Below are 24941 nucleotides of genomic sequence, written 5' to 3'. Positions count from 1 at the left end.
CAAGAATACGACTCTTTATAGTCCCCGTTATCTTTGAAGTTTTGGAGACATAAAAATAAATTATCTCTTGAATAATTGGTTCAATCCTTTTCTTCGTAACTACGTACTGCCTAGTGATGAAATCCCCATGATTTTAAGCAACTTTTGATCTAAAAAATGCAATGTAGTAACACAATCATCACAAATAACATGCATCCCACCAACAATCATCAGTGAAGGACCAATAAAATGGTTAAAAACAGAGCTTGAATTACGCAAACTTTAGCTTGGAAGTAGCAAGAATTCCACAAACATGTTGCAAATTCTTGGAACTGCGAGGACTACAAAGAAACTTGTTAATAAATACATACCTCATCCCTGAATCCCTTGTTGATCTGTGGAGACCCTATACAATGATTCTCAACATCACCATGCAAAGATTCTTCTTTCTCTTTCAAAAGGAAGCAAATGCAATTCAGAAACAAAAAGAACTGCAAAAATTAGAGAGAAAAATAACCAAAATTCAATTTCAAGTCTAATTAAAAAAAAAAAATTCTCAGCGATCGAAACACCAGATCTAAAGATTCAACACCCACTACTCCTCAAAACACTTACCAAACCCGAAACTCGTACATGGTAATTAACAAGAAGAAAAATAAAAGAGCTAAGAAGTTATATTCATGAAAAATAGAGGCCAACTTGAACAAGAGCGTGGATCCAAACTTGCAAAAACTCGGGTGTTGATTTTTGGAAAAGAAAAGGTGTAGATCTTCAGCAAAAACTTGGGTCCTGCCCAATTTTTAGCTTCCACAACCCAGCATTGATTCTTTGATTAGTTCACATGAGAGCAAGGTTATTTTGGCCTTGGAGGTAGCAAATTCAACGGTAATAAAACACAGAGAAATTTTAGCAAAGCCATGTAAAAGTAGCTTCTCAAAAGCTGAATTCAGAACTTATTTATTGGTGCGACCCATGATCAAAACTCGTGTTTCATTTTGTAACCAAATGAGATATAATTGTGGTTGAATAGAAAAGCTAAAGCTATCACATTGTCAAATCCCATTGCCAAAGGGGCTCTTAATTTATTCAATGAACGCATCTGCATAGCCTATTGACAGGGAAACCTTTTGGAAGATGGCTTTTCCTATTGACATGCATGGCTTCCAATGCAGTACAAAAGGAGACATTGTATTTGTATAGCCTCTCCTACCTTATAAAGAAAAGCCATTTACCAAACAAACCCATCATACGATTTTACAGAATTAGCTATCAAGAAGCTTTTCATTCCCTTTGAATCTGTGTTGCAATCTAAACTGTTTTCCTACTGTTGCTCCTTTCGTCTGTGTCCAAATAGTTGAGCTACACAACATATATACAAACCATTCCGTGGCACATGCATATTTACTGACTTTACAATTCCAATCTGGTAATTGATGGTGGAAGCTTTCTGAGGCAGTCATGTATTAACATGATCAAGACAAAGGATGCTTGCATGATTTGGTTGTTATTCCTGCACAAGTTGTAACAATGGGATCAGCTGAGAGGCTTTCACATGTTGCGGCTGCGCTAGCAATTGACAGGCCACACCAGTGGATCTGCATCATGATCATGATGTTTGATTCTCTGCATAGAGTTGAAGTTTAGAAGAGTGAAAGCAGTGACAACAAAGCCTCAATCCCAAACTAGTTGGGATCGGTTACACAGAAGCAAATTTCAAATAATCAAATAACACTACTAATTTTTTAGTTCCATCTACCATTGAATGAGGAGCATCAATAACCAGTACCCGTGATTAAAAAAAGAAGTTAAACCCAGCATGAAAATCATCATAATAATTTTTCAAAACCAATCCTATAACAATCCAGTCATAGAAAACCTAACCCTCTCTAAACCTGGACGATGTCCCAACTGAAAGGGTGTATTAAATAATGCTTCCTCTCAAAGACCAGATAAATAGAACATGAGGTCCATACAAAGTTAAAATCGTGTGTTCATCCACGCTTGATATTGTAATTCTCATAAAGCAAAGAGGAAGATATAAGAGGAAGTTCAAGTTGAGATCCCCCCACTTTAGTCATTCCAGGAATTGAATTCCCAAGATGGTTTTGAATAGTTTTGACATAGAAAGAATACCAAGTCTATGCACCAAACTTCATTTCAGGACTGATGTGATTTTCCAGCACAGGTACATAAGAATTCCAATCGTATTTGTTACTTTTTATGGAATTAGAAGTTCCTCAATTTCCTACTAAGTTGCCACTTTACTACTGTCCCCAGACTGCTAAACAGCTGTCTTCAAAAAATCTTCAAGCTAGAATTCATTTGTCCTTTTTTTTTCAGACTAGCAGCACCCAACTAGACATTGGGAGCTGGACAAAGATGCGATCAAATGAAACCTTCAGTCAAGCAACTCTAAGGCCCAAGGGGTCCTCCTGACATCCAATTTACAATATATAGTGAAGCAATATTCAATTTCAAATATATGCAGGGTTAGTGAAATTGAAAAGCTTAGTGAAATTGAAAAGCATTACCTTCCCCATATTGCTGTTCGAATCTAGCAACAATGTGCTTCCCATAAGTATATTTCTTCAGAGCATGCACATGTGTTCTTATTCGATTAAGCAACATTGCCCGCTGAATATCAGTACAGGTGTCAAGAATCTTTTGGACCACATAATTTGCGTATTGGTCCTTCATCATTGTCTAAAATATAGCAACAGAGAAAAAAATTGAGTGGAATAATACTGGTTCAACATCATAAAGCTGCAAAGTTTGTCTGAGCTAAAAATAAAACGATTCATTTAGAACCCTTTAAAAAATTAATTGAGTAAGACAATGCAATCCCATAAAGAAATGCAAATTTCAACCCTCAAATTGAAATTGCACAAGAGATTGAAGATATTGGCAAGCATGCAAGGGCAGCATTATAATAATAAAATCACCCCCTTTCTTTACTCATATGCCTACATAATCTCAATATTTGGGCAAGAAACCGTATAAGAACTGGTGACATTTCAGGGGAAAAAATGGAATATTAATGTGTAAACTGGAAAAAAAGAGTAGATGAAATCATATATGATAGCAATGACAGAGTAAAATCATGGACTCTGGCATACTAATGAAATGACATGTTGGAGCTAAGTTGAGTTGATTCTCATATGAGACAAAGAAATAAGAAGTGAGTTTATTTTACAGTTGATAATAGAACACCGTCATATATCAGGCAAAAAAAATGAACAACGGAGAAATCCTAAAACATGCTAAGATTTTCATCCTTGGTAGCCTTGAAAGTTTGTGAAGAGAAATGGCACGGTATAATAGTCTAACTGGAACAACTTCATACGAGGGATTCAAAGCTTGATATCATGATCATTGCATCACAACTACCTTGAAAGTTTATGAAGAGAAATGGCACGGTATAATAGTCTAACTGGAACAACTTCATTCGAGGGATTCAAAGCTTGATATCATGATCATTGCATCACAAGGGAGTTATGCAACTCACACTGAAACCCCAACATAATAAAAATATACCTTCTGGACATTATAAAGCATGATTTAAATAAAGTTTGAAATAATAGAGAGAAACTATGTTTGTTTATTAGCTTCAAGTCTAGAAACAGCATTTTTCTCTCCACTGTCAATTTAGAATTGCTGGTGCAGGTAATAGCATTGCTTCCCCTTCACCTTTGATGCATGTCAGGCACATAAGAATTCCACTTGTTTACAATATATATATATATATATATATATATATATATATAAACAGCACACATAAACATGCACCAGACATCAGATTTAGAAGTTGAAAGTAGTGAATGTTGGCAACTTGTGTTGGTGATAAAAAGCAGCTGCTAATATGCATTCTGTAAATACGTTTTCAGAAAACCCACAAATTTTAGTTTTGTAATTATTCACAGAGCGACTAAATAAGCTATGTGTTAGAAAAGTGGATGTGCTTAAGGATTTCAATCCAAATTAAAAAAGCTTCATTAGACTCACCAATAGATTATCATTTCCTTCATTCTGCCCAAGAATCTCCTGAATTATTATTTCCCGCTCAGTGGCACCACCATATTCCAAACATTTCTCTACAACATTGGACCCAAACTTATGCTGGCTGAGTAGAACAATATGCCCTGACAATTTGCTAATAATCTGGTATCTTTCTCGAGGTTTTCCCCTCTCCAATACATGCTGTTAAGAATACATGCATCACTATTTATACAACAATTGAAACAAGGAATTCACATCCAATAAGGTAAAAACCCATTGGATAATTTGGCATCTTTCATGGAATTCATTGTAAATTCACATCACCATTAAACAATTGAAACATGGAAATCACATTGAATACAGAATGGGAGGAAGGTTTAAGCTGACTTCCATCCTTCAATTGGATAATTGCATCCAAATCAGAGTGCTCCATGGAATTCCTGACTTCCATCCTTCAATTGGATAATTGCATCCAAGTCAGAGTGCCCCATGGAATTCCTATCTTTCAACAAGGTTAAATCCTATTCTTACCACTCTGACTGGGATGCAGATCTTTCTTTATGAGATCTACCTTTCTGAGATTGAGCATTGGGAGTTCATGTGGCTCACGATTTCTTTCCTAGTATGAGCAAGCATGCACCATTAACAATACGATGCAAGAAAAAGTGCCAGGTACACACATGACACATTACCTGCATAGAGATCTTATTCCTCCTCCCCCAGGCTTAAATATTAGTCCCCTTCCCTCGTTAACAATTTCCGTCCCCCAAAAGTTACCAAACAAAATTAATCATCACTAAATCAACTATCAGACCATCTCAACTTATACCAAACCAAGTCAAGCTAAGCATAACGAACATTTACAGGAAGAATCAATTGTTTGCTACAAATTTCAAGGTGATACAGCACAAAAGAAACACTAACCTGAGTCACATAATTTCCATACTGGTCCTGAGCAAGAATGAGGACAGACTCCAAGATCTCATCCACTATGAACTCACATTGCAGCTCATATGCACAATGCTCCAGAACTCTCTGCAATAAACCAAATGCATTAGTGTTTCATGACAATGTTCCTGCAGACAACCAAAGGTGGGATAGGAAAAGGAAAGCAAGAGAGCTTCCAACACACCAGTCAAGCCTAACATACCTGTATGACACGACAACCATAAGGATGCATGGAAAGTGTTGCAACTTCACCACAGAAGGCTGAGAATATGAATCCAATTTTTTCTGCTGGAACACTCTCAATGCACTTCTGTATGACATGATTACCGTTCTGATCACGTACACATTTCATAACATGTCCATCCAATTCAAGGACAAGCTGTGCTTTTTGATCAAGCTCGATTACATCAAGTGCCTAAGAAACATCACAGGATCAAAATCAATGTCAATTCCAATATAACAAGGAGAAGTTTATTTTATGAATAGGTAGCAATTCATTACATATCTAACATCCAATCTCAGTAATACACCAGATAAAGAAAAAAAAAAACAGAACAATATCCATCATTCAAACAAACCTCCGCAAAATCCAATTGACTATATGTTAGCAATATTTACTTTTCAGCACAATGACGGCACATCAAACCCTTACAGCTACAGTCTACAGTCATAGGAAAAAAACCTAAATTCATAAAAACTCCCCCCTGTCTCCTATTGGGTCAGGCAAAATTGGGTTTTTTTTGTTGGTTGTTGGTTCAGGTAGGATATCAATTTATTCAGACACTCAGATTGGTCCACAACCTAACTTTATGAAATTTTCACAGCATGTACCTAAATAATTTAATAGTCCATTCAGGATTAACATTTTCCTTCCCTTTACCTTTTTTTTTTTTTGTTTACTTTTACACATTCAATGACAGAAGAGGAACATCAAGTAAGCAACTAGTTTGAAAAAGAACTCAATCAAAAACACTTTAATCTAAATGAGTGAAAGTATAAGACTGGAAATATTAGGTTTAGATCAAAAGCATTAAACTATGGAAATATTAGGTGTAGATCAAAAGCTTTCCAGAAGTTCCTCTATGTAAGCCATTCTTACACTAGGGAGACATACGGTAAAAAGTTCAGATGAAAAAAAAAAAACAGCCTGTCAACAACACTTACAGTCAGAAATCCCAAGTAATTAGGGTTGTTAAGCAAGTTTCAGCTTAGCCAATATGCGCTAGCAACATTAACTTGAAAGTAAAACCATAAGAAACTTTGCCAGTTTCAAACATATCCCATTAATCAAAAGACAGAACTTTAACCTTTCACTGACTGGATGCATTCCCATGCCTGTGAAAATAACCAGTTACGTGCTGGAATTTGCAAGTAATCTACATCAGATGGCAATAGAAATAACCACAAATTTGCAGGACGAAAGACTCTACCAGCAATTTGACAAATAAGCAAGAATTGCTTGCTTATAAAAACTCATAATTAGTGAAGTAGAGGCAAAAAAAAAAAAAGAGTGCCTCTAGAGCAAACCCTAGGTGCACCTAGGAGAAGGGGCTTTAACTAGAGCATGAAAAAGGTTTTCTCTTTGGACAAGAATCTAGTGCCACATGAGTAAATAAAAGTCGGTAAAAAAAACAGTGAAACATCCTATAACTACTGCCACAACTTGTATATAGAATGATTATGCGTTTGTTTTCTTCGTATGCAAGCAGTAAACCATGGACACAAAATAAGAAAATACTACATGGTTGTGAGGAATGCGTGATAGCAATGTCCCACAAGAATCACAAATACCTTTTGGATTACCCGACAGCCATACATCTGCAAACTTAGATGCAAAATTTGACCAGTGAGCTGATTAGCAAGTTCCTTCCTCTGCTCCATGCTTCCATACTCAAAAACCTGAAAGCATACAAAAGGAAAAGGACACTAAGACAATCAACATAGCCAGTAAGTGGTGAACATGACACCAAAAAATTGCATGTTTTAAAGACTCACTTTCTGAATAAGATAATTTCCAAAAACATCGGTCATTAATTTGGAAGCATGTGGAAGAACTTCTTTAAATACCAATGCCTTCTCTTCAGCACTGCAATTCTCCAACTTCTGCTGAATAAATCGGCTACCATGTTGATCAGCACTGATGTTTAAAACGTCCTCATCATTCAGCTTTTCAGCATAAAAAGAAAAGGAAAAAAAAACAAAGAAAGAAAGCAAACTCAGTAAGGACTTGCCTAAATTCGACAATATGCCCTACAATATCAGACAACTCAAATCTGCGGACTTTGCCAGATTTCAACTCCTCAAGAAAATTATGTATTTTAGGATCATTAAAACTCTCTGGTCCTCTTTGACCTTGCCATCCAGAACATACAGACGCATATCTACCACTTCCTGGTGGGAACCTCATTTCATTTCTCCCTCCAGAAAAACCAGTGCCCCCCACTGGGGATCCTGGCAAAACAGGGCTCGCAAGCGGTGATGAGGGGTACTGCAATAAACCTATGTTTGGTGAGTTTCCAAAATAAGGAAGATTCATTACCCGCCCTCTGCCTCGATTAAGATCACTCACTCCACCTCTCTGGTGGTGTAGCAGTTTCTGGTCCTCCAAACCAGCAGCAACCTCGTATCCTTTCTTTGATGCAGGAGCATTGTTTTGTCTCCCAATAGCACCACCTCCAGATGCCAATGGATCAAATTGACCAGACATATTATATGTTAGTCCATAAGGCTGTTGATAGTATTGCATATAAAGAGGATCAATAAATGAAGGTTGAACTACATATCCAAGCTGCCCATAGAACTTGTTATAATGTTGCACATCAGCTCCGTGGGCAAGGCTTCCATCACTTGAAGACCCAGACATTCCAGCATTAAAGTTTGGACTTGCAGAGCCATCAAAAACCATTGAAACCGTACCCTGAGGGGGGTATCCTGCAACATAAGGAGGAATCACAGTTGAATTCAGAGCATACCCCCCTATACCATATTGTGGAGCACATAATCCTGGAGCCTGAAGATTTGGGTAAAATGGATTTGGTGAAGTCATGTAGCCAGTTGTCCCATAAAGAGAAGGTGTGAACCCAAGCGACTGCAATACCGACTGCACCTCCGCTGAGAACGTTGATGGGCCATGGAGAAGTTGATCCATGCTGATTTGTGCAGAATTTACTCCTTGAGAACCCATTTGAGACTTGGCATTTTGAACTTGAAACACATTGCTTGGCTGTTGGTGGACTTGGTGTTGCTGCACATGGCTCTGGTAGCTGTGATGCCACTGCTCTTGATATTTTTGCTCCTTGGGATTCTGAGGGCTAGATATATTAAGGTCCTTCATTCTAGATTCAATAACGCCAACGCCTACCCTATTTAAAAATCCTTTGCTGAGAGGTGGTTTGGGTTGTGTGGTTCCTATACATATAAGAAACAATGAGCTTGTAACAGGAGCGATTGAGGGATCGGCATTCAATGATAGTCTAACATTTTTCATACCTAGAATTGATGGAACGCCATTGGATGTGCTAGCGGTGGAATCATGCAAGGAACCGAAAAAAACATCTTGATCAGCTGCTTCATCTGTTGTTCCAGGGCTTAAGGAGCGAGACTGGTTATATACAGGGGATGGAGTACGGGGGAAATCCTCCTGCATATGTGAATCAATTATTAACACTTATAATAAAGTTATTCAAAAGGAGCAAAGGTATAATAATCAATCTCCTTTTTTTGATGCTGATGTTAAAACCAATAAGTAGCATGCTGCTCATAGGAATTACATTAAATAATGGATTTATTTTTTTATATTTATTCAACCTTGTAGAATTAGGATTGCTATTTTTACAGTTGTTTTGATGTTACTGGTGAAGATTTACAGTTAACATTACAAGCCAAAACAACTCTGGGCTACAGTGGGGTAAATCCATGGTTAATTTTATCATAGAAAAGAAAGAAGCTAAAATTTCAAGTTAACAATGAAATCAATATATACATGAAATATATCCATGCAAGAATGGCGCAGAATAATGAAGAATGTGTTTGACATGCTCCAACACAGATGTAATCCAAAAAGAACGAAGCTAGAAGCAAGTAATGACACTGTTCTGTAAGTTCTGGAATTTACATGCTAAAACTAAGAACTCTCCCATTTGCATTGGAGTAATGAGGCAAAAAAAATTTTAAGGGGAGCTATTTTAAGGCAGGGGGGTTACGTCTAAACCCAACAGGACAGTAAATTATATAGTGAGGTATCCAAGCACAGTAATTAATAGTCAAATCAATGAACAAATTCCTATGAATGAAAATAGCTACCTGAATTATATCAACCAAGCGTTTGGATTGCCCTGCCAATGGAGCAGCATCACTTCCAGACCAAAACCCATTTGTCGTGTTGGCTAAACTGTCTAAGGGCTCCTTGGGTGAGTGGTCATCCTCCAACTCTTCCTTGTGTGTAGAAAGTACTCCTTGTGACAAATGCAAGGAGTTTTTACTGTTGTCATCTATTGGAGCCAATCCCCAATTAGTGCCAAACTTTACAGCATGACGTCCCGGATGCTGATTCTCCCTTGGGATGGGTGGTGTAGGAAGTCTGAGGTTGGGGCTGGCACCGGTACCATAATAAGATAGATATGACTGCTTCTCTGAGTTGAAAGCTAGAAGAGCATTGTTTGAACTCCCCAGCCTAGGATTAAGGTTGGAATTTTGCTGAGAAATGAGGTTGTTTATTGCGAAAAAGGAGCCTTCCATGCTTGGGGGTGCACTTCCACTTCGATTAGGGACCGCATCTCTCCCACTGCCACGGAATCTTTGACCGTTTCTAAGAAATCCCAAATCCTCCACTGCCATAATAGGAGTTGATGGAACAAAAGTTGCTGACTCATGGGAGGGCATTCTAAGTGGACTCTCAGTGTCCATATTGCTAAAATATTATTATTATTATGGTGTTCTTTCCTAATCAAGGAGTAACAAGATATCCCACATAGTTCCCTGGAAGATGCATCAATTTACCATTGTCATGAGTGATAAGAACTTGGCTATCTGGAGACTCATAAACGCTATTTTGTAAAGAAAAATGAAGAATTGCATAAAACAATATGTCCAATATTTGCAAGTAAAGCACGAGCAACTATGACAATGACAGAAGGGAAACTCCTTAGGACGCTGAATTAAGAATTCCCATCGAACCACCATGACAACCATACTCAATTTGACTAATGATCAATCAAGATGTCTATAAGTTCAAACAGAAGCCATTCACCATGCATGTGGCTATAAAAAAGCATAGTGAGAAAACAGCAAAAGAATCAGCAACATTGAGACTCTCCATTTGGTTGCTAAAACGAAAGCCAAACAAACAAACAAGATAGGAGAAAACATCACAACAGCAGAACCAAACACTTTCACTCTAACCTGGTTGAAAAGAGTTCCTCACTATTCAACATTTTGGAAAATAAAAAATTAGAAAACTTTTCTATCTTCTCACTCTCTTTCCTCACCAACAAAACAATAAAGGAATGGAACAGTACATTCTTCCTAAGCTGACATTATAAGTATCTCTATTAACCATAAAACAAAACAGCCATTTCACATAAATTCAGACCAAAACTAGTCCGGGTAATATCAAAAACTTGCAAAAAAAGATATTTTTGGATGAACGGAGAGAGAAATCAAGACCCTTTACATAGAGTTTTAAGAATTTAACTCCACCCATCAAGGAGTTGATACATGACTCCAGTAAACTCTTTTCCTCCATATACTTTAACATACTTGAGTAATTTTAAACACATTTAAATCTTAATTGAGTTGTATTAATTGCCAATCATGTTTTCATAATCTTCTAGCTTAACAAAACTTGAATTGAAGGCTAACTTAAACCACTAGATGGGATGATAATTTGCATGTAGTCATGAGGTTATATCTAACAAGTTACACGCCAAAAAACAAGGTCAAACAACAGCAAGGCATAAGAGCAACTACTTCACAGAGTAAAGACAACAAATTTATTCGTCAAAACCCTAAATGAAACAGCAGAGATTCTCTTACCTGGCAAAGAAAGACTCATTCTTTAAAACCCTAGAACCGGAACAGATTCTTTCTTTTTCTTTCTAGATAGAGAAGGAAGGAGTTTTGGGTTTTCACACAGAGAGAGAGAGAGAGCGTGACTGGCTCTCAAACGAAAATTTGGCTTTAGTTAAGGGGATTAAAAAAAAACAAAAAAAAAAAAAACAAAAGAGGAAAAGAATAAGAAAAAAAGCAGAGCGACTGTGACGTGATGATGGCATAAGGAGGAAAAATGAGAAATTTTAGAGTGTAAGAGTTCCTTTATCCATTGTTTTAAAAGTTGCCACGGTGCAAGCCCCGAATCGCGCGCTAGGAAGGCCACGTGGCACCGTTTGGTAAGTTCTTTTTTCTAATATTTTTAATTTAGATTGATTCGTGCCTTAATTAATGAATAAAAACTAAATTAAAACAAAAATAATGATCTTTGAATCACTAAATTAATTTTAAGATGCATTTTAATAACTTTTTTAAATGAAAAAGTTTGGATAAAAAATAAAATTTCATAATTTTAAATAAAAATTAAAATAAAATCCTTTTACCCACTAAGCTGTCTAATTTGACAATGTCAATATACAAACTAATTGGAATAATAAAAAATAAAAAAACTAGACCGGGACTAGATTAAACTAGGCTTTAAATACATGGATCGTCAAGTTAATTCGCTCATTCAATTTAGTAACTATCATAACTCACATAAAAAATTATTATAATTTAAAGAATTTTTTAAAGTATTTTTTTCATTAGATAATATATTAAAATGATTTATTTTATATTTTCTTATTAGTATATTAAAATTATAAAAAGAATTAATTCAATATTTTTATTAAACTAAAAATATTCTTAAAAAAAACATGTAATGATATTATAAAATACAAGTAAGAGCACATCGGTACAGTTGAGTGTTTTGCTAAAATTGGGCATTGTTATTTTGGGTGCGAAGACAAAGCAAGGACAGCACAAGCAGTGGAAAAGGACGACGGCACGAAGAGGGCATATGACACGTGTGCGACACAGCAGCGACTTCCTGATTCTTTGCGTTTAACATAAACCTTTCAAGTTATTGTTTATAACTTCGCAGTTTCTGATTTTTAAAATGTTTTTTATTTAAAGATAAATTTTAAAAAATAATTTTTTATTTTTTAAAATTTATTTTTAATATAAATACATCAAAAAAATTTAAAATAATTAAAAAAAATAAAAGTTTTTAAGAAGCACAGCACGGCCGTAAAAATAAACTGTCTGTAGAGAACCTGCTCCTCCTGCTGCAGCTGCTGGAGAAACGCGGTGGCTGTTGCTGCGCGCCGGAGTTGTGACTTTGAATAGGCTGTGGGTGAATTATGAAGGGATGGGAGCGGAGCAGGTGTTTCTTTCTCTCTTTTTGTTTTTACTGGGAATATAGAACATTAGGGTTTGGGATAGAAATTCTTCTTTTAATCATCGGTTAATTCGAAAGGGTGTGCTTTCTTAGTTAATATGATAATGTTTTGTACAAAAATTGAATTACTTTTATGAGTTTAGTTCAAGATTTAATCCATCAAATACCTTAAATTTGATCAAGTTTATGCCATCTTAATTTGAAAAATTCATAGCTTTTTATGATTGCGATTTAAAAATTTAAATTTAAAAATATATATTTTTAATTATAATTTTTTAAAAATATATGTTTAATTAATACCATCGTAAAATGAATTTTAACTTATAAAAATAATAAAAAGTAAGTTATTTTAATTTATATAAAATCAAGTTTAAAATGCAATTATGTACGAGGTTCAAAGTAAAAAAAAAAAAACTATTTAACTAACCAAATAATTTTTTCTATATGACTAGAAAAAAATAAAAACTATCGCATTATAAAATAGTCTCTTAAAATAAACAATCAACTTATCAGTTCAGTTTAATTTAAAGATTATGCTTTCAACCACTATTATCAGAGTAAATTAGATGTTCCAATACTATCTAGAAAAAAAAAACTAAAATCAAGGTTACTAGATCATTGGCCTGCGCTTTGGTGTGCAAGCCAAATCAATTTTTTTAAAAAAAAAATTTATATAAAATAAAAAGTAAGTTATTTTAATTTATATAAAATCAAGTTTAAAATGCAATTATGTATGAGGTTCAAAGTAAAAAAAAAAAAAAAGAAGAAGAAAGGATAGAGTTTTTTTTTTAAAAAAACAAATAAATTTTTCAAAAAAAAAAAGTGAAAAGAAAATAACTATGAAATTCAATTCTCGATCAGCATGATATTAAAAGATAAATTGAAGAAAAAATCAATTAAAAAGAGACCAAATAACAAACAACTCGAGTTAAGTTAGGTTAACCTGCTAAACCTATAACCTTGTTTATATAAATGGGATAACTCAACATAAAGCATATTGAAATAAATTATGAAGATTAATTCCTAATAAACCTAATGTTGAATAATGGAATTGAAAATAAATAAATAAAAGACACAAAAAATTACCCGAGTTAACTTGGATTAACCTGCCAAACCGGCAACCCAAGTAATGAGACTAAGATAACTTCATAGAAAGCGAATCGAAAGAAATTATAAAGTCTAATTCTAAATTAACCAAATATGAAAAGATAGAATTTGGGGGGAAATCAACTAAATAAATAATATAAAAACCCGAGTTAACTCGTTAAACTAGTGACCCAGGTTATGAGATTAGGATAAGCAAACCCATTAAAGTATGAATTGAAAAAAGAATAAACTTTAAGAAAATAAAAGAAAACGCACTATCGAATAGTGCTCTATGAAGATGGGAATGATGAATTCCGCTCCTCGATTAGTATATGTTATCTAGACACGAGCCCGCGCTATGTTATGGGTTTGTATTTCTCCATAAAAAACAATGTTTAGATGATGCAAACATGTTTTAAGGAAAGAAAAGAAATCAACAATTCAAGTTATACCACCGATTAGGATTAATAAGTTGATTTTATTTTAACTAGACAATAAAAGAAAAGACAATAATATTAATCGAATAATTTTATAAAAAAAATAATCACGATACTTTGGAAAGAAATCTACGGGGGCACGAAAATAGATTAAAAAAAATGACAAAGAATTGGACCGAGTTAACAAACACTGAAGAACATAACGAGGGGAAAAATAACTACACAAAAAGGATCTAAGATAAAAAAAAAATGGTAATTAAAATAATAAGGATGAAAATCAAAATAAAAAATAAATTAAAGGGTAACTATTTTTTTTAATTGGAGGGTTAAATTGATAAAAGAATTAATAAAAGGCCAAATGATCGATAAAAGAAATTTAAAGAAAAAGGACATGAATTTTTGTTTGGAAGGTTAAATTGAAGAGAAAAATAACTCCAATAAAAAATCGAGGACCAAATTAAAAAAATAACACAAAATAAACTTGGATTGAAGGGTGAAATTGAAAAATAAAAACTTTTATAAAAAGATCAAGTAAAAAAACTAGAAATCAAAAGAATAAGGACTAAATTAAAAAGCATAGTTCGTTACAAATTGGAATTGAAGGATTAAATTGAAAAGAAATAAAACTCTTATTAAAGATCTAAAAACATAAATAAGAAATCAAAAGAAGAAGGATCAAAGCACAAATATATATATATATATATAAAAAGAACACTAAGATGCAATTTTTAGGGGAAGAGAGAGAAAAAAAAAAAAAAAAGCCTATTAGCAAAAAACCACCCAATCATCTATGACACACGTTGTGCTAGGAGAAAGAAGACACGCGCAATGCATCTAATGACATTTTAGATGAACAGGTTTAACCACCAGAAGGCACTGCATGTGCTAGCAGTCTTTTACAATTTTAATATTATTTCATTATGATAAAATACAATAATTCCCTTGATAAAACAAAAATAACAAAAAAAAGATTAAAAAAGATATAAATACCCTATGATTGAAAACTTTGATTTTGCTGACTTAAAAGGCATTTTAGTAAATAGATCATACACTCAAATATAAAAAACCAATAATACCCTTAGACTAAAGGCATATTATTTTGTCTATAAGTGCATTTTAGTATTTTTACTATTCATATAAAGGAAAATGACCTAATACCCTCTTAAGCAAGGCCATTTGTTATTTGAATGAGTGGCAAAATAGTATTTTTACTGTTAAAATCCAAAATGAAATGTGTCTTCTTCTACTATAGTAAAATCACTTTTCTTAACCACCTTCCATTTTAGTTTGTTCTTTTATTAATATATGTTAATAAGGACTCCTTTTAGTTCCTTGTTCATTCCTTGCACAAAATTGTTTGATAGTAAATCCTTGTACCAACAAGAAACAAGAACTACTAAAAACAATTAAGGCTTTTTCATTAAATTGCTTGCTTACTTGATGGAATCTAAAATAAAAAAGGAAGGAAAGATTTCCCTTTCCGTGACTAATTGCTTTTTCAATATACATATCCAATATAATAAGATCCTCATGATTAGAAACAAAGGGACCATGTTCCAAATCACAATTCTAAAAAAATTGATATTTTGTTTTGCTTATTTCTTTTTTATATTTTGGATCTTTTTGATATGATGATGTCAAAAAATGTTTTTTTTAAAAAAACATTATTTTGATGCATTTCCGAGGGAAAAAACACTTTGAAAAACAACTTCTACCATACTTCAAACACTTCCAAAGCAATGAGTTTCTCAAAACAAAAAACAACCTTGATGAATAAAGTTGGCATATTCCAAAAACTTTCTTCTATCAAGACTTATATAGTATGTTTCAGTCTTGATGACACCATCAAGACAAGGCCAAAGGGTGTTGTGAAGATGAAGGATGCTAGAAAGGAACATAATAGCAGTCTTTTAGATTATTTAAAGGATAAAAGAAGAAACTTCAATTCAAGATATGGAAGGCAATGAAAAAGAAGGTTGATGAAGGCATTAGTAACATATATGATCAAATTGAAGGGATACAATTAAAATTTTATAGTCTAGATTGTTTGATCTCTAAGTGAGAACAACTGATTTGTAATCATGTAGATATATTAGTAAAAGACAAGTTAGGATCATGTCAATATAGAATTTGAGATTAATGGATCATTAGTTAAGAATTAGAATTTCATTAGAACTTAAGGGAATCAAGATCCCCAGTTTTGTTAGTTGTAGTATATAGCTATATTTTCTTGAATGTATCATGCAAGACTGCAGTATCTATAGTAATAATTATGCTTATTTTTTAATTTATTATGTGTGTGTGTTGTGATTGATTTTATGTGATTGATAATATGTGTCCCTAAAAAAAATAAGTGTCTTTCCTGCATGTGGTATGGATCATGTGTATAAAGGATAATGTTAAGTTGGAAGCTAAGTCAATAATACAAACTCTTAGCTATCAACAACCAAATATGTAGGAGAAGATTACGGAAGATAATGTAACTTGATATGTTAATCATTATCTAGAAATCTACAACACTATAGTTTAGCTATTATGTTATACTATAACTCAATAAGAACTATCCCTATATCAAAAAGTATTGTCATGGTGATATATAATATTTTCAACACAATTGTAATTCTTTTATGTTCTCTCATTTTACTATTATTATTTTATATACTATCAAAGTCATATTAAAATACTAACATCTTAACATAGCTACCTTTTTTCCCTTAACAACAGGCATTGATAATATCCATTCATCTCCTACCACAATCTCCCTTATGCCAAATATTACTTTCATCAAATTGATAGCTTATAACCACCATTTTTGGAAGGCATAATTAATTTTTTATTTTCATGGCTAAGATTTATATGGCTATCTTGATGACACATTTCAGAGTTCATCTCTATTCATTGATACTATACATCCTAATACTATATAACTTACTCAAATTGTAAATCTTGCATATTTTTATTAGGTATGATAGGATAACCTTATTTTGAGCACTCTTATGTCCTTTATGACAGAAGGTGTTCTCACTCAAGTGGTTTTTTATACCACCTCTCATGTTGTTTGGCAAGCTCTTGCTATTCATTTTTCTTCCCAGTCTAAAACTTGCATCATACATATTCATACTCAGTTTGTTACAATCAAGAAAGACAATCAATATACCAATGAATACTTTCTATCTATTAAGAAATTAACTAATAAACTTGTTGTGGTTGGTCGATCACTCCACTATGATGAAATCATTACCTGTGTTCTTGTTGGCTTGGGACATGACTATGATAGCTTTGTGTCCTTTATCTATGTTCGCATAGATCATGTCACTCTTAAGAAAGTTTATTCCTTGATAATAGTAACAGAAGCTCGTCTAACATGTCACCATCTATCTGCGTCTTCACCAATTTTTGAAGCTAATATTGTTCAAAGGTAACCTATACAACTAAACACTATGAGGCATTATGGATCACGTGGTAAAGGACAACAATACCATGGTTTTTTATGAGGTACCTTCTCCTTAAATCTTTTTAACATCTCTTGTTCGACAATTGTTTCATGTCAGGTATGTAGCAAGGATGGACACTTTGCTAGTAAGTGTTATCATCGCTTTAATCCCATATATTAGGACTTTTTTACCCCTCAACAGAAACATGTTTTGTTTGTGTAAAATACAAGTGATTTGGAGTCAGATTGGCATATAGACACAGAGAATACTCACCATATCACCCTTGATATGGATAATCTAAATTTACGAAATGAAGACTACAATGGTCCAAATTATTTTTTAGTAAGTAATGGACAAGGTTTGTATATCTCTAAAATTGAAACTCTATTCTTCATAATTCCAACCATCATTTTGTCTTAAATCATGTCATTTTGATTGCTCAAATCAAGAAAAAATAATTTATATTAAAAAATTCTACATTGATAATCATGTCTATTTTGAGTTTCATGGCTTGTATTTTCTTATGAAGAATTACTCGGGGAAGGTCTTTTATCGTGGCCAAGTTTGTAATGGTCTATATCACTTTTCCAATAATAGATTTCATCCTCAAACTCTCTCTAGTATTTGTACTTTCTTTGGTCAATGGCATTGTCAACTTGGTCATGTTGTTCCTCAAGTTGTTTGTCATGTTTTGAATTCAAATAAGCTCCCAGTTAATAAAATCAAGAGTCACTCAGTGTGCCCCGATTATCAATTAATCAAGAGCCATACTTTGCCTTTTTGTTCTTCCATTTATGTTTTTAATGCTCATTTAGATTTAATTTTCATAAATGTATAGGGTCTGACATCTTTAGTATCAACTATGGATGCTCGATATCATGTTATTTTTCTTGATGACTATTCTAAATTTTTATGGTTATTTTCTATAAAGTTAAAATTTGATGTTGAGCATGGTTTTTTTTTCAATTTTAGTATTACGTTGAAAAACACTTTGAACAAAAAATTAAAGCCATCCAATCTGATTGGGGTGGTGAGTATTGTAAAGTCCATAATTATTTTGCGCAAAATGGTATTTCTCATCATCTATTATGTTCTCATACTCACCAACGAATAAGGTTAATTGAACATTAACACGGATAAATTGTTGAAATCAGTCTCAGTATTCTATCACACTCTCGCTTACCTTTAATTTATTAGGAAGATGCCTTTTCAACTGCCACTTATTTAATTAATCATCTTCCTACACCTATTCTTAATAATTTATCACCATATGAATTTATCTATAAAAAGACCCCTAATTACTCTTTCTTACATGATTTATCATCTGGTTGTATTTATATATCCCGTTATGTAATCTTTGATGAATAATATTTCCCTTATCATATTCCATCCAAGTCTTCACCTTCCCAATATCCCCCCTCCAACCATATTCTGTTACATGTCAACCTCAATTTAGTTTATACTCCCAGTTTTAACGATATGTCGACCAATGTTTTATCAATTACTACTAATAATTTTGTGTATTAGTATAGTCTCTCTCCAAGTAATGTTGCACCATGACAGACTCTACATTAGGGGTCTACTCATGTTCCACCTTTTTTTTAATAAATCAAGCAGCTCTTCGTGTGTCTCTACTATCCAACAATATATGCATTGTTGATCCACCATCCTTAGACACCAATTTTGCAATTAAACCAATCATGTATCATTCTATGATTACTAGAACATGAAATAATATCTCCAAACTGAAAACACTTTTTGATGACTTTGTTAGGTACCCTCTGCCTAAGGCTTTAATTAGTTCACTTAAGTCTCAAGAGGTGGAATCTACCTGTTATAGTGAGGTTGTTAAATCACAACACTAGCGTACAACAATGAACATTGAGTTTGATGCTCTCTTACATAATGGAACATAGTTTTTGATTACTTCTCCTCCTAGTGTCAACATTATGGGTTGCCACTGAGTATACAAAATCAAACGACATGCTGATGGTTCTCCGAAACATTATAAGGCATGGTTGGTAGAAAAAAAAAAGGTTTTCATCAACAACATACCATCGACTTCAATGAGACATTCAACCCAGTTGTTAAACATGCAACCATTCATGTTGTCTTGTCCTTGGATGCCTCCATATAATGGAATCTTAAACAAATAGATATATAAAATGCTTTCCTATATGGAAGGTTAGATGAGAAGGTCTATATGTCCTAACCATAAGGCTTTGTTCACCCCCGGTACCCTCGTCATATTTGCACATTGCATAAATGTTTATATGGTCTCAAGTAGGCTCTATAAGCCTGATTCTCACACCTTAGTGACAGATTACATGAGTTTGGCTTTACTAATAGCAAAACTGATAGTTCACTGTTTATTCAGCGAAAAAATGGTGTTTTTATTCTCATTTTGATTTGTGATGATGATATTCTTATTACAGGTTCTTTTGTCTCTGTCATATAACATCTCATTCGGGAGTTGCACTCTACATTCACTGTCAAGGACCTTGGTAATCTCAATTCTTTTCTAGGTATTGAGGTGTTGCATAACAGTGATGGTATATATTTAACTCAATGCAAATACATTGTTGAACTTCTTCATAAAACAAATATGGTTGTAAGTAAACCTTGCACCAACTATATGTCTACTACATGTCAATTGACTACAACTAAGGGGACTCCATATTCAAATCCACATTTATAGAGACATGTTGTTGGCAACTTACAATACTTGGCTTTCACAAAACCTGACCTTTCCTTCTCGATTCATAAGGTTAACAAGTTCATGCACAACCCATTCGACACACACTGGTAGGCTGTTAAAAAGATATTACAATATCTTAAACATACCATCCCAATTGGTTTGTATCTTCAGCAATCATCATCTTTTAATTTTAAAGTATTTTTAGATTTTAATTGGACAATTGATCACGATGATCATCGATTAATAGGTGTATAATATGTTTTTATAGGCATAAATCTTATCTCTTGGTGCTATAAACAACAATTCACATTTTTTATAAGTAGTATATAAGCTAAATATAAGTTATTTCATGATACAACCTTTGAAATCAAATGATTGAAATTTGTCTTAAAAGATATTGATCTTACACCACGACAATCACCTATGTTATGGTGTGACAATATTGGAATGACATATTTGATGGTTAATCCTATGTTTCATTTGCATACCACACACATCGAGATATACTTTCATTATATATGTGACCAAGTTAGAAAGAAGAACTTGTTGTTTAATTCATATCAAGTAAAGATCAGCTAGCCGGTCCTTTGATTGAACCAATGAGCTACTGTGCTTTTCAACTTGTCTTAACCAATCTGAATGTTTGCCAACTACTCTTTAGATTGAGAGGGCGTATACATGATTCCATTGAGTTAGAAACTAAGTCAGCAACACAAACTCTTAGTTGCCAACAACCAAATATGAAGGGGAAGATTAAGGAAGATAATGTAGCTTAATATATTAATCATTATCTAGAAATTTAAATCACTATAGTTTAGTTATTCTTTTATACTATAATTTTATAAGAACTTTCCTTGTATCAAGAAGTATTGTCACGGTGATATACAATATTTTCAACACAATTGTACTTCCTCTGTGTTCTCTCATTCTATTAGTATTTTATATTCTGGCATAAACTTGTATAGGATTCTCAGGTTCGAGAACGAAACGAAAGGCAGAGATATAGAAAAGGTGGAGCAATGTTCATTCCAATTCAAACACATATCAACTGATAAATAAACACAAAATAACTTCTTTTTTTTTTATCGAATTAGTTATGATAACATAAAAGCATATTTTAATATATATGTTAAAACAATGAGTAATTTTTGGCACCGTTACAAAATTTGAACAGAACTTGGCGGATTGACCTAGACTAGGCTGATCTAAGATCTAGATTGATTTGGTTTGAAGAAAAATTTGCAAAAGAAATTGACTAGTCAAACCCTATTAAAAAACTGTATAGACTCGTGACTTAGTTGATTCGGGTAAAATCGATCAAATAATTTTTCTGTAAAAACAAATTGGTCATAACCATGTTGTTTTGATCCTTAAAAAAAATAACTTAACCATCCTGGCCTATAACATTGGCATTGTTAAGATCAACCTCTAAAACTATGATTTTTTTGAAAAGAATAAAGTTATGTAGATTAACTCTAGGTGTTTAAGAAATATGATGGTTCAAAATAATGTTACAAATATCATGGAGAAGATTATCAATGTTGTGCGTGAGTTCTATCTTAAGATTTATATGTCCATGGTTATTTTATATGGTTAACCAACTTTAATTGTCATATCAGATCAGGCATTATTTGAGATTATAGTTGTATTGTGTTTTTTTTTAAATATATTTTTTAAAATTTTAAATATTTTTTTATAATTTTAAATCATTTTGATATATTGATGTTAAAAATAATTTTTTTTAAATATATTATTTTGATGTATTTTTAAATAAAAATATATTTTAAAAAATAATATTTATCACAATTACAAACACACTTTTAATAATTTTTTAATTCAAATCTAACTGACTCAGGCTAAAATTATGTTTAAATTGGTTTGAAAATTAACCTGATTAAACTTACCTATGACTCATTTAAACTCAGTTAGAGGTGTTTGATTGAGTCTTATAATGTATTTGAGATTATAATAATGATTTTACTTAGAAATATATCAAAATAATTTTTTTATTTTTTAAAAATTATTTTTAATATTAGTACATCAAAACGAAACATGTATATATTTTTAATTTTAATTTCAAAATTTAAAATAATATAATTTACATCATTTCCAAGCACACTCGTAGATAATCTCTTATAATTACGGTATTTTTATAAGACAAAAGTATCACAACTTTTTATCTAAATAAATATTTGGCACCGCCATTGGTGGAGAAGTCTGACCATAAACAGTTAATTTTCAATTCAACAACAAGCGATATGGATCGGGTGCCAATTTTTTTCTCAAAATAAAAAGAAAGAAATGGCACGAGCAAGCAAAGAGCCGTGCAAGAAAGAAGCTTGCGATATTCAAGCTTGTCTCTCCAAAAACAACTTCCTCCCTCAGAAGTAAGCAACTGATGTTCTTTTCGTTTCATCTTTCTTTGTTTCTAATGTCTGGAATTCGTAAACTTGGCTTGCTGTCTCCAAAAATATGATATAATTCATGGGTTTTCAATGAAGATCAAATTTCTAGATATTCAGCTCTACAGGGCTTCAACCCTTTGTGCTTTGCTTGCTTATGGGGTTTTTTCCATCTTAGCAATTTTCTATGAGATTTACTGGAGGCAAAAATTTCCCATCTTTCCACTGTCTTTTAGATATTAATAAGAGAAAGAAGATGAACTGATAAGAAGGTGTTGAAACTTGATTTGTGATGGAGCGCAAGCAAATATTCCTTGACCAAAATGCAAAATAATTTGCTCTGGGAAAGAAATTTGAAGCATTGTTAGGTTTTGGTGATCACTTATAACTAGAAACTGCTTTAGAGTTCTGTTGTTTTGTATCTTTCTTGATTATTTTTTTTAATGTTGTGATTTTAATAACCCAGTTTTAATTTAGGCCGAAAAATGTGAAGCATGTTTCTTGATTTCCTCAGCTTGTCTTATTTCCTGACTTTGCTGTGCCGTTTTAGTTGATGTTCTAACTTCTACCGGGCGACCTTTTTCCTTGGTTTCGAGTCTTAACTTCCAATGCTTCCAGTTCTTGATATGTGATTGAGCAGGTGTAGTGCTAAAGTTTCAGTTTGCGTCTTTTCAATGAAGCCCTTTACAGCTTATGCTCCTCCTGGACTGTTAAAAGTCATGGTTTTTTGTCTGTCATCATTGGAGTTTTCAAATTCTCTGATGCTTTCTTGAATATTTTGCCACCTAATAACCTGAGAGCATGCAATCAAATTGCCGGCAAAAAATGTCTATATTTTTGTGCTCCATAAATGTTTGCAAAAATAAATCTCTGCTCTGCGATGAGGGCCTGATTGGTGTGTTTGTCTTGAATTCTATGCAACTGATGGAGCGTGTGGTAGTGACTGGATTTGAGAAACCTTCAACAGTACCTTCTTTCTAGATGAAGTTGCTTTTTCATGTAGGTAGGTTCTGTTTGGTATTTGAATGATTATTTGATGAAGCAAGTTGGAATAACTGGTACAACTCTTTTGGGGCGAGGTTAAAACATGTTTGTTTCTCCAATTGATTTTATTAACTGTGTGACTGGTCAAATTGGTTGTGGGAGTTGGTTGAAATCATGGTTGAATCCTTATCTACATGTAAAATAACTCTGCTGATTAGCTTCTTGAGCAATCTCATTGGCCATGATTATCATCCTCTTTCTTTTCTCAGTCATTTCTTTCTTTTTGCCCAGTGGTAATTTAGTTCTCAGATGGCTGGCGACCCTCCAGCGTAGTTGTTGCTGGCAATACTCTTATGTATTAGGACGAGGAAGTGATTGCTAGTGCTGCCTAGTAGCCCTATATATGGTGCTGAGAATCTGTAGAGTAGGGATTATTATTGATATTAATTACATAAAACTAACCAGTTAGCAAACCTCTGTGTGCTGAAAGACCTTCTGTGTGGTTTGATGTATTTTTGGTTAATTGATGCTATAATGTGTTTCCGCAATCTATTTCTATTCATTAACATGATCCAGTCCATCTACATATTAGGCAACTGTCAACTTATTCACCTTCTGTGCTATCCTATGCTACTGATGCATCTGATTTTCCTCGTATTCATAGTTTCTAATTGGCATTTTGAAATGGTCTAGGTGCCTTAAAGTGATAGAAAATCTGCAGTCTTGCTGTGTGAAATGCGATTACAAGTCAACACATTGTGCTTCGGTGTCTGGCCTTCTGAAGCAAATGCCCAAGTGAGGCCAAAATCTTAATATTGCCATCTAGAGGAAAGGGATTGCTGTCTTGTCTGTTCTCTTCTAGAGGAATACAACAGCATCAAAATGTCTCATGAGTTTTACATCATGGGATACTGCAATTCAATATGTTCTGTTTCTCCAAGTAGAGGTATATGTGAGAATCTGATTCTATGCCAGGTGCTGTAAATTGTGGAAGAGAATATTTAGCCAGAGACTATTCTGTATTCTCTGAAGGGAAGAAAAAAGAAAAAAGAAACTAGAACAAAGCTCGAAAACTTGTCATGGAACCACAGTCAATAGAAATGTTCATGTTTCTGTGTATTAGAATGCTTAGTAGCTCGAATAACAGCTGCTTCCGGCCCTGAGCTTCTACTGGATGTCATACCGGGCATTCAGTCTTCAGGTTCAGAATGCAAAGATCGCCCGGATAGCCTCTTCTCGGTACTCAACTGCTAGGTTTTTTGGTTCCTGCCCCATGTTAAAACTGCTTCAAGCTAATTAGTATTTCCTTGTTGATTGATTATCTTCTGCGTTCTATGCCTAACATTTTACTTGATGTTTTTGAATATTTAAGGAAAAACAAACATGTATTTTGTTGGAGGAACAACAACAAAGATATAATAAATATATCTGAAATAGTTTTAAAATGTATTTCTGGCTAGGAATGTATCATCTATCTCACTATCTTCATAATTTGGATAGACATTAGAAACTAGCAATTTATTTGTGAACCTGGTGAGGATTTATGTAGTA

General features: G+C 33.3%; 2 protein-coding genes across 5 annotated transcripts; one reads left to right on the top strand and one right to left on the bottom strand.

The window, feature by feature from the left end:
• Positions 1-1028: 1028 nt before the first annotated feature.
• Positions 1029-11185, bottom strand: LOC133701491 (pumilio homolog 6, chloroplastic-like). Of its 4 annotated transcripts, XR_009843581.1 has the most exons (12): positions 10957-11184; positions 9226-9900; positions 8413-8563; positions 7155-8331; positions 6919-7060; positions 6715-6822; positions 5126-5338; positions 4900-5010; positions 3982-4176; positions 2511-2682; positions 2113-2411; positions 1029-1602 (listed from the first exon to the last, which is right to left on the bottom strand). XR_009843581.1 is itself a non-coding variant. In XM_062125427.1 (11 exons), exons 2-11 carry the CDS (start codon positions 9826-9828, stop codon positions 1452-1454), a joined length of 2631 nt encoding a protein of 876 aa, XP_061981411.1. In that variant the 5' UTR covers positions 9829-9900; positions 10957-11185; the 3' UTR covers positions 1029-1451. The 4 variants fall into 4 exon arrangements, 3 of the variants coding, with proteins under 3 accessions (XP_061981411.1, XP_061981409.1, XP_061981410.1); XM_062125427.1 differs by lacking the exon at positions 2113-2411 and having other exon boundaries at positions 1029-1489; positions 6919-7089; positions 7463-8331; positions 10957-11185; XM_062125425.1 differs by lacking the exon at positions 2113-2411 and having other exon boundaries at positions 1029-1489.
• An 11020-nt stretch (positions 11186-22205) lies between these two features.
• On the top strand, positions 22206-24711 carry LOC133701284 (uncharacterized). The gene is made up of 2 exons (XM_062125148.1): positions 22206-22391; positions 24084-24711. The coding sequence occupies exons 1-2, from the start codon at positions 22306-22308 to the stop codon at positions 24187-24189; spliced, it is 192 nt and encodes a 63-aa protein (XP_061981132.1). The 5' UTR covers positions 22206-22305; the 3' UTR covers positions 24190-24711.
• The last annotated feature ends 230 nt before the right edge of the window (positions 24712-24941 follow it).

Source organism: Populus nigra, chromosome 8 (genome assembly GCF_951802175.1).
Source record: "Populus nigra chromosome 8, ddPopNigr1.1, whole genome shotgun sequence".
NCBI classification, from domain to species: Eukaryota; Viridiplantae; Streptophyta; class Magnoliopsida; order Malpighiales; family Salicaceae; genus Populus; species Populus nigra.
Note: the sequence above shows the minus strand (reverse complement) of the source record. Positions and strands in the feature narration are given on the sequence as shown.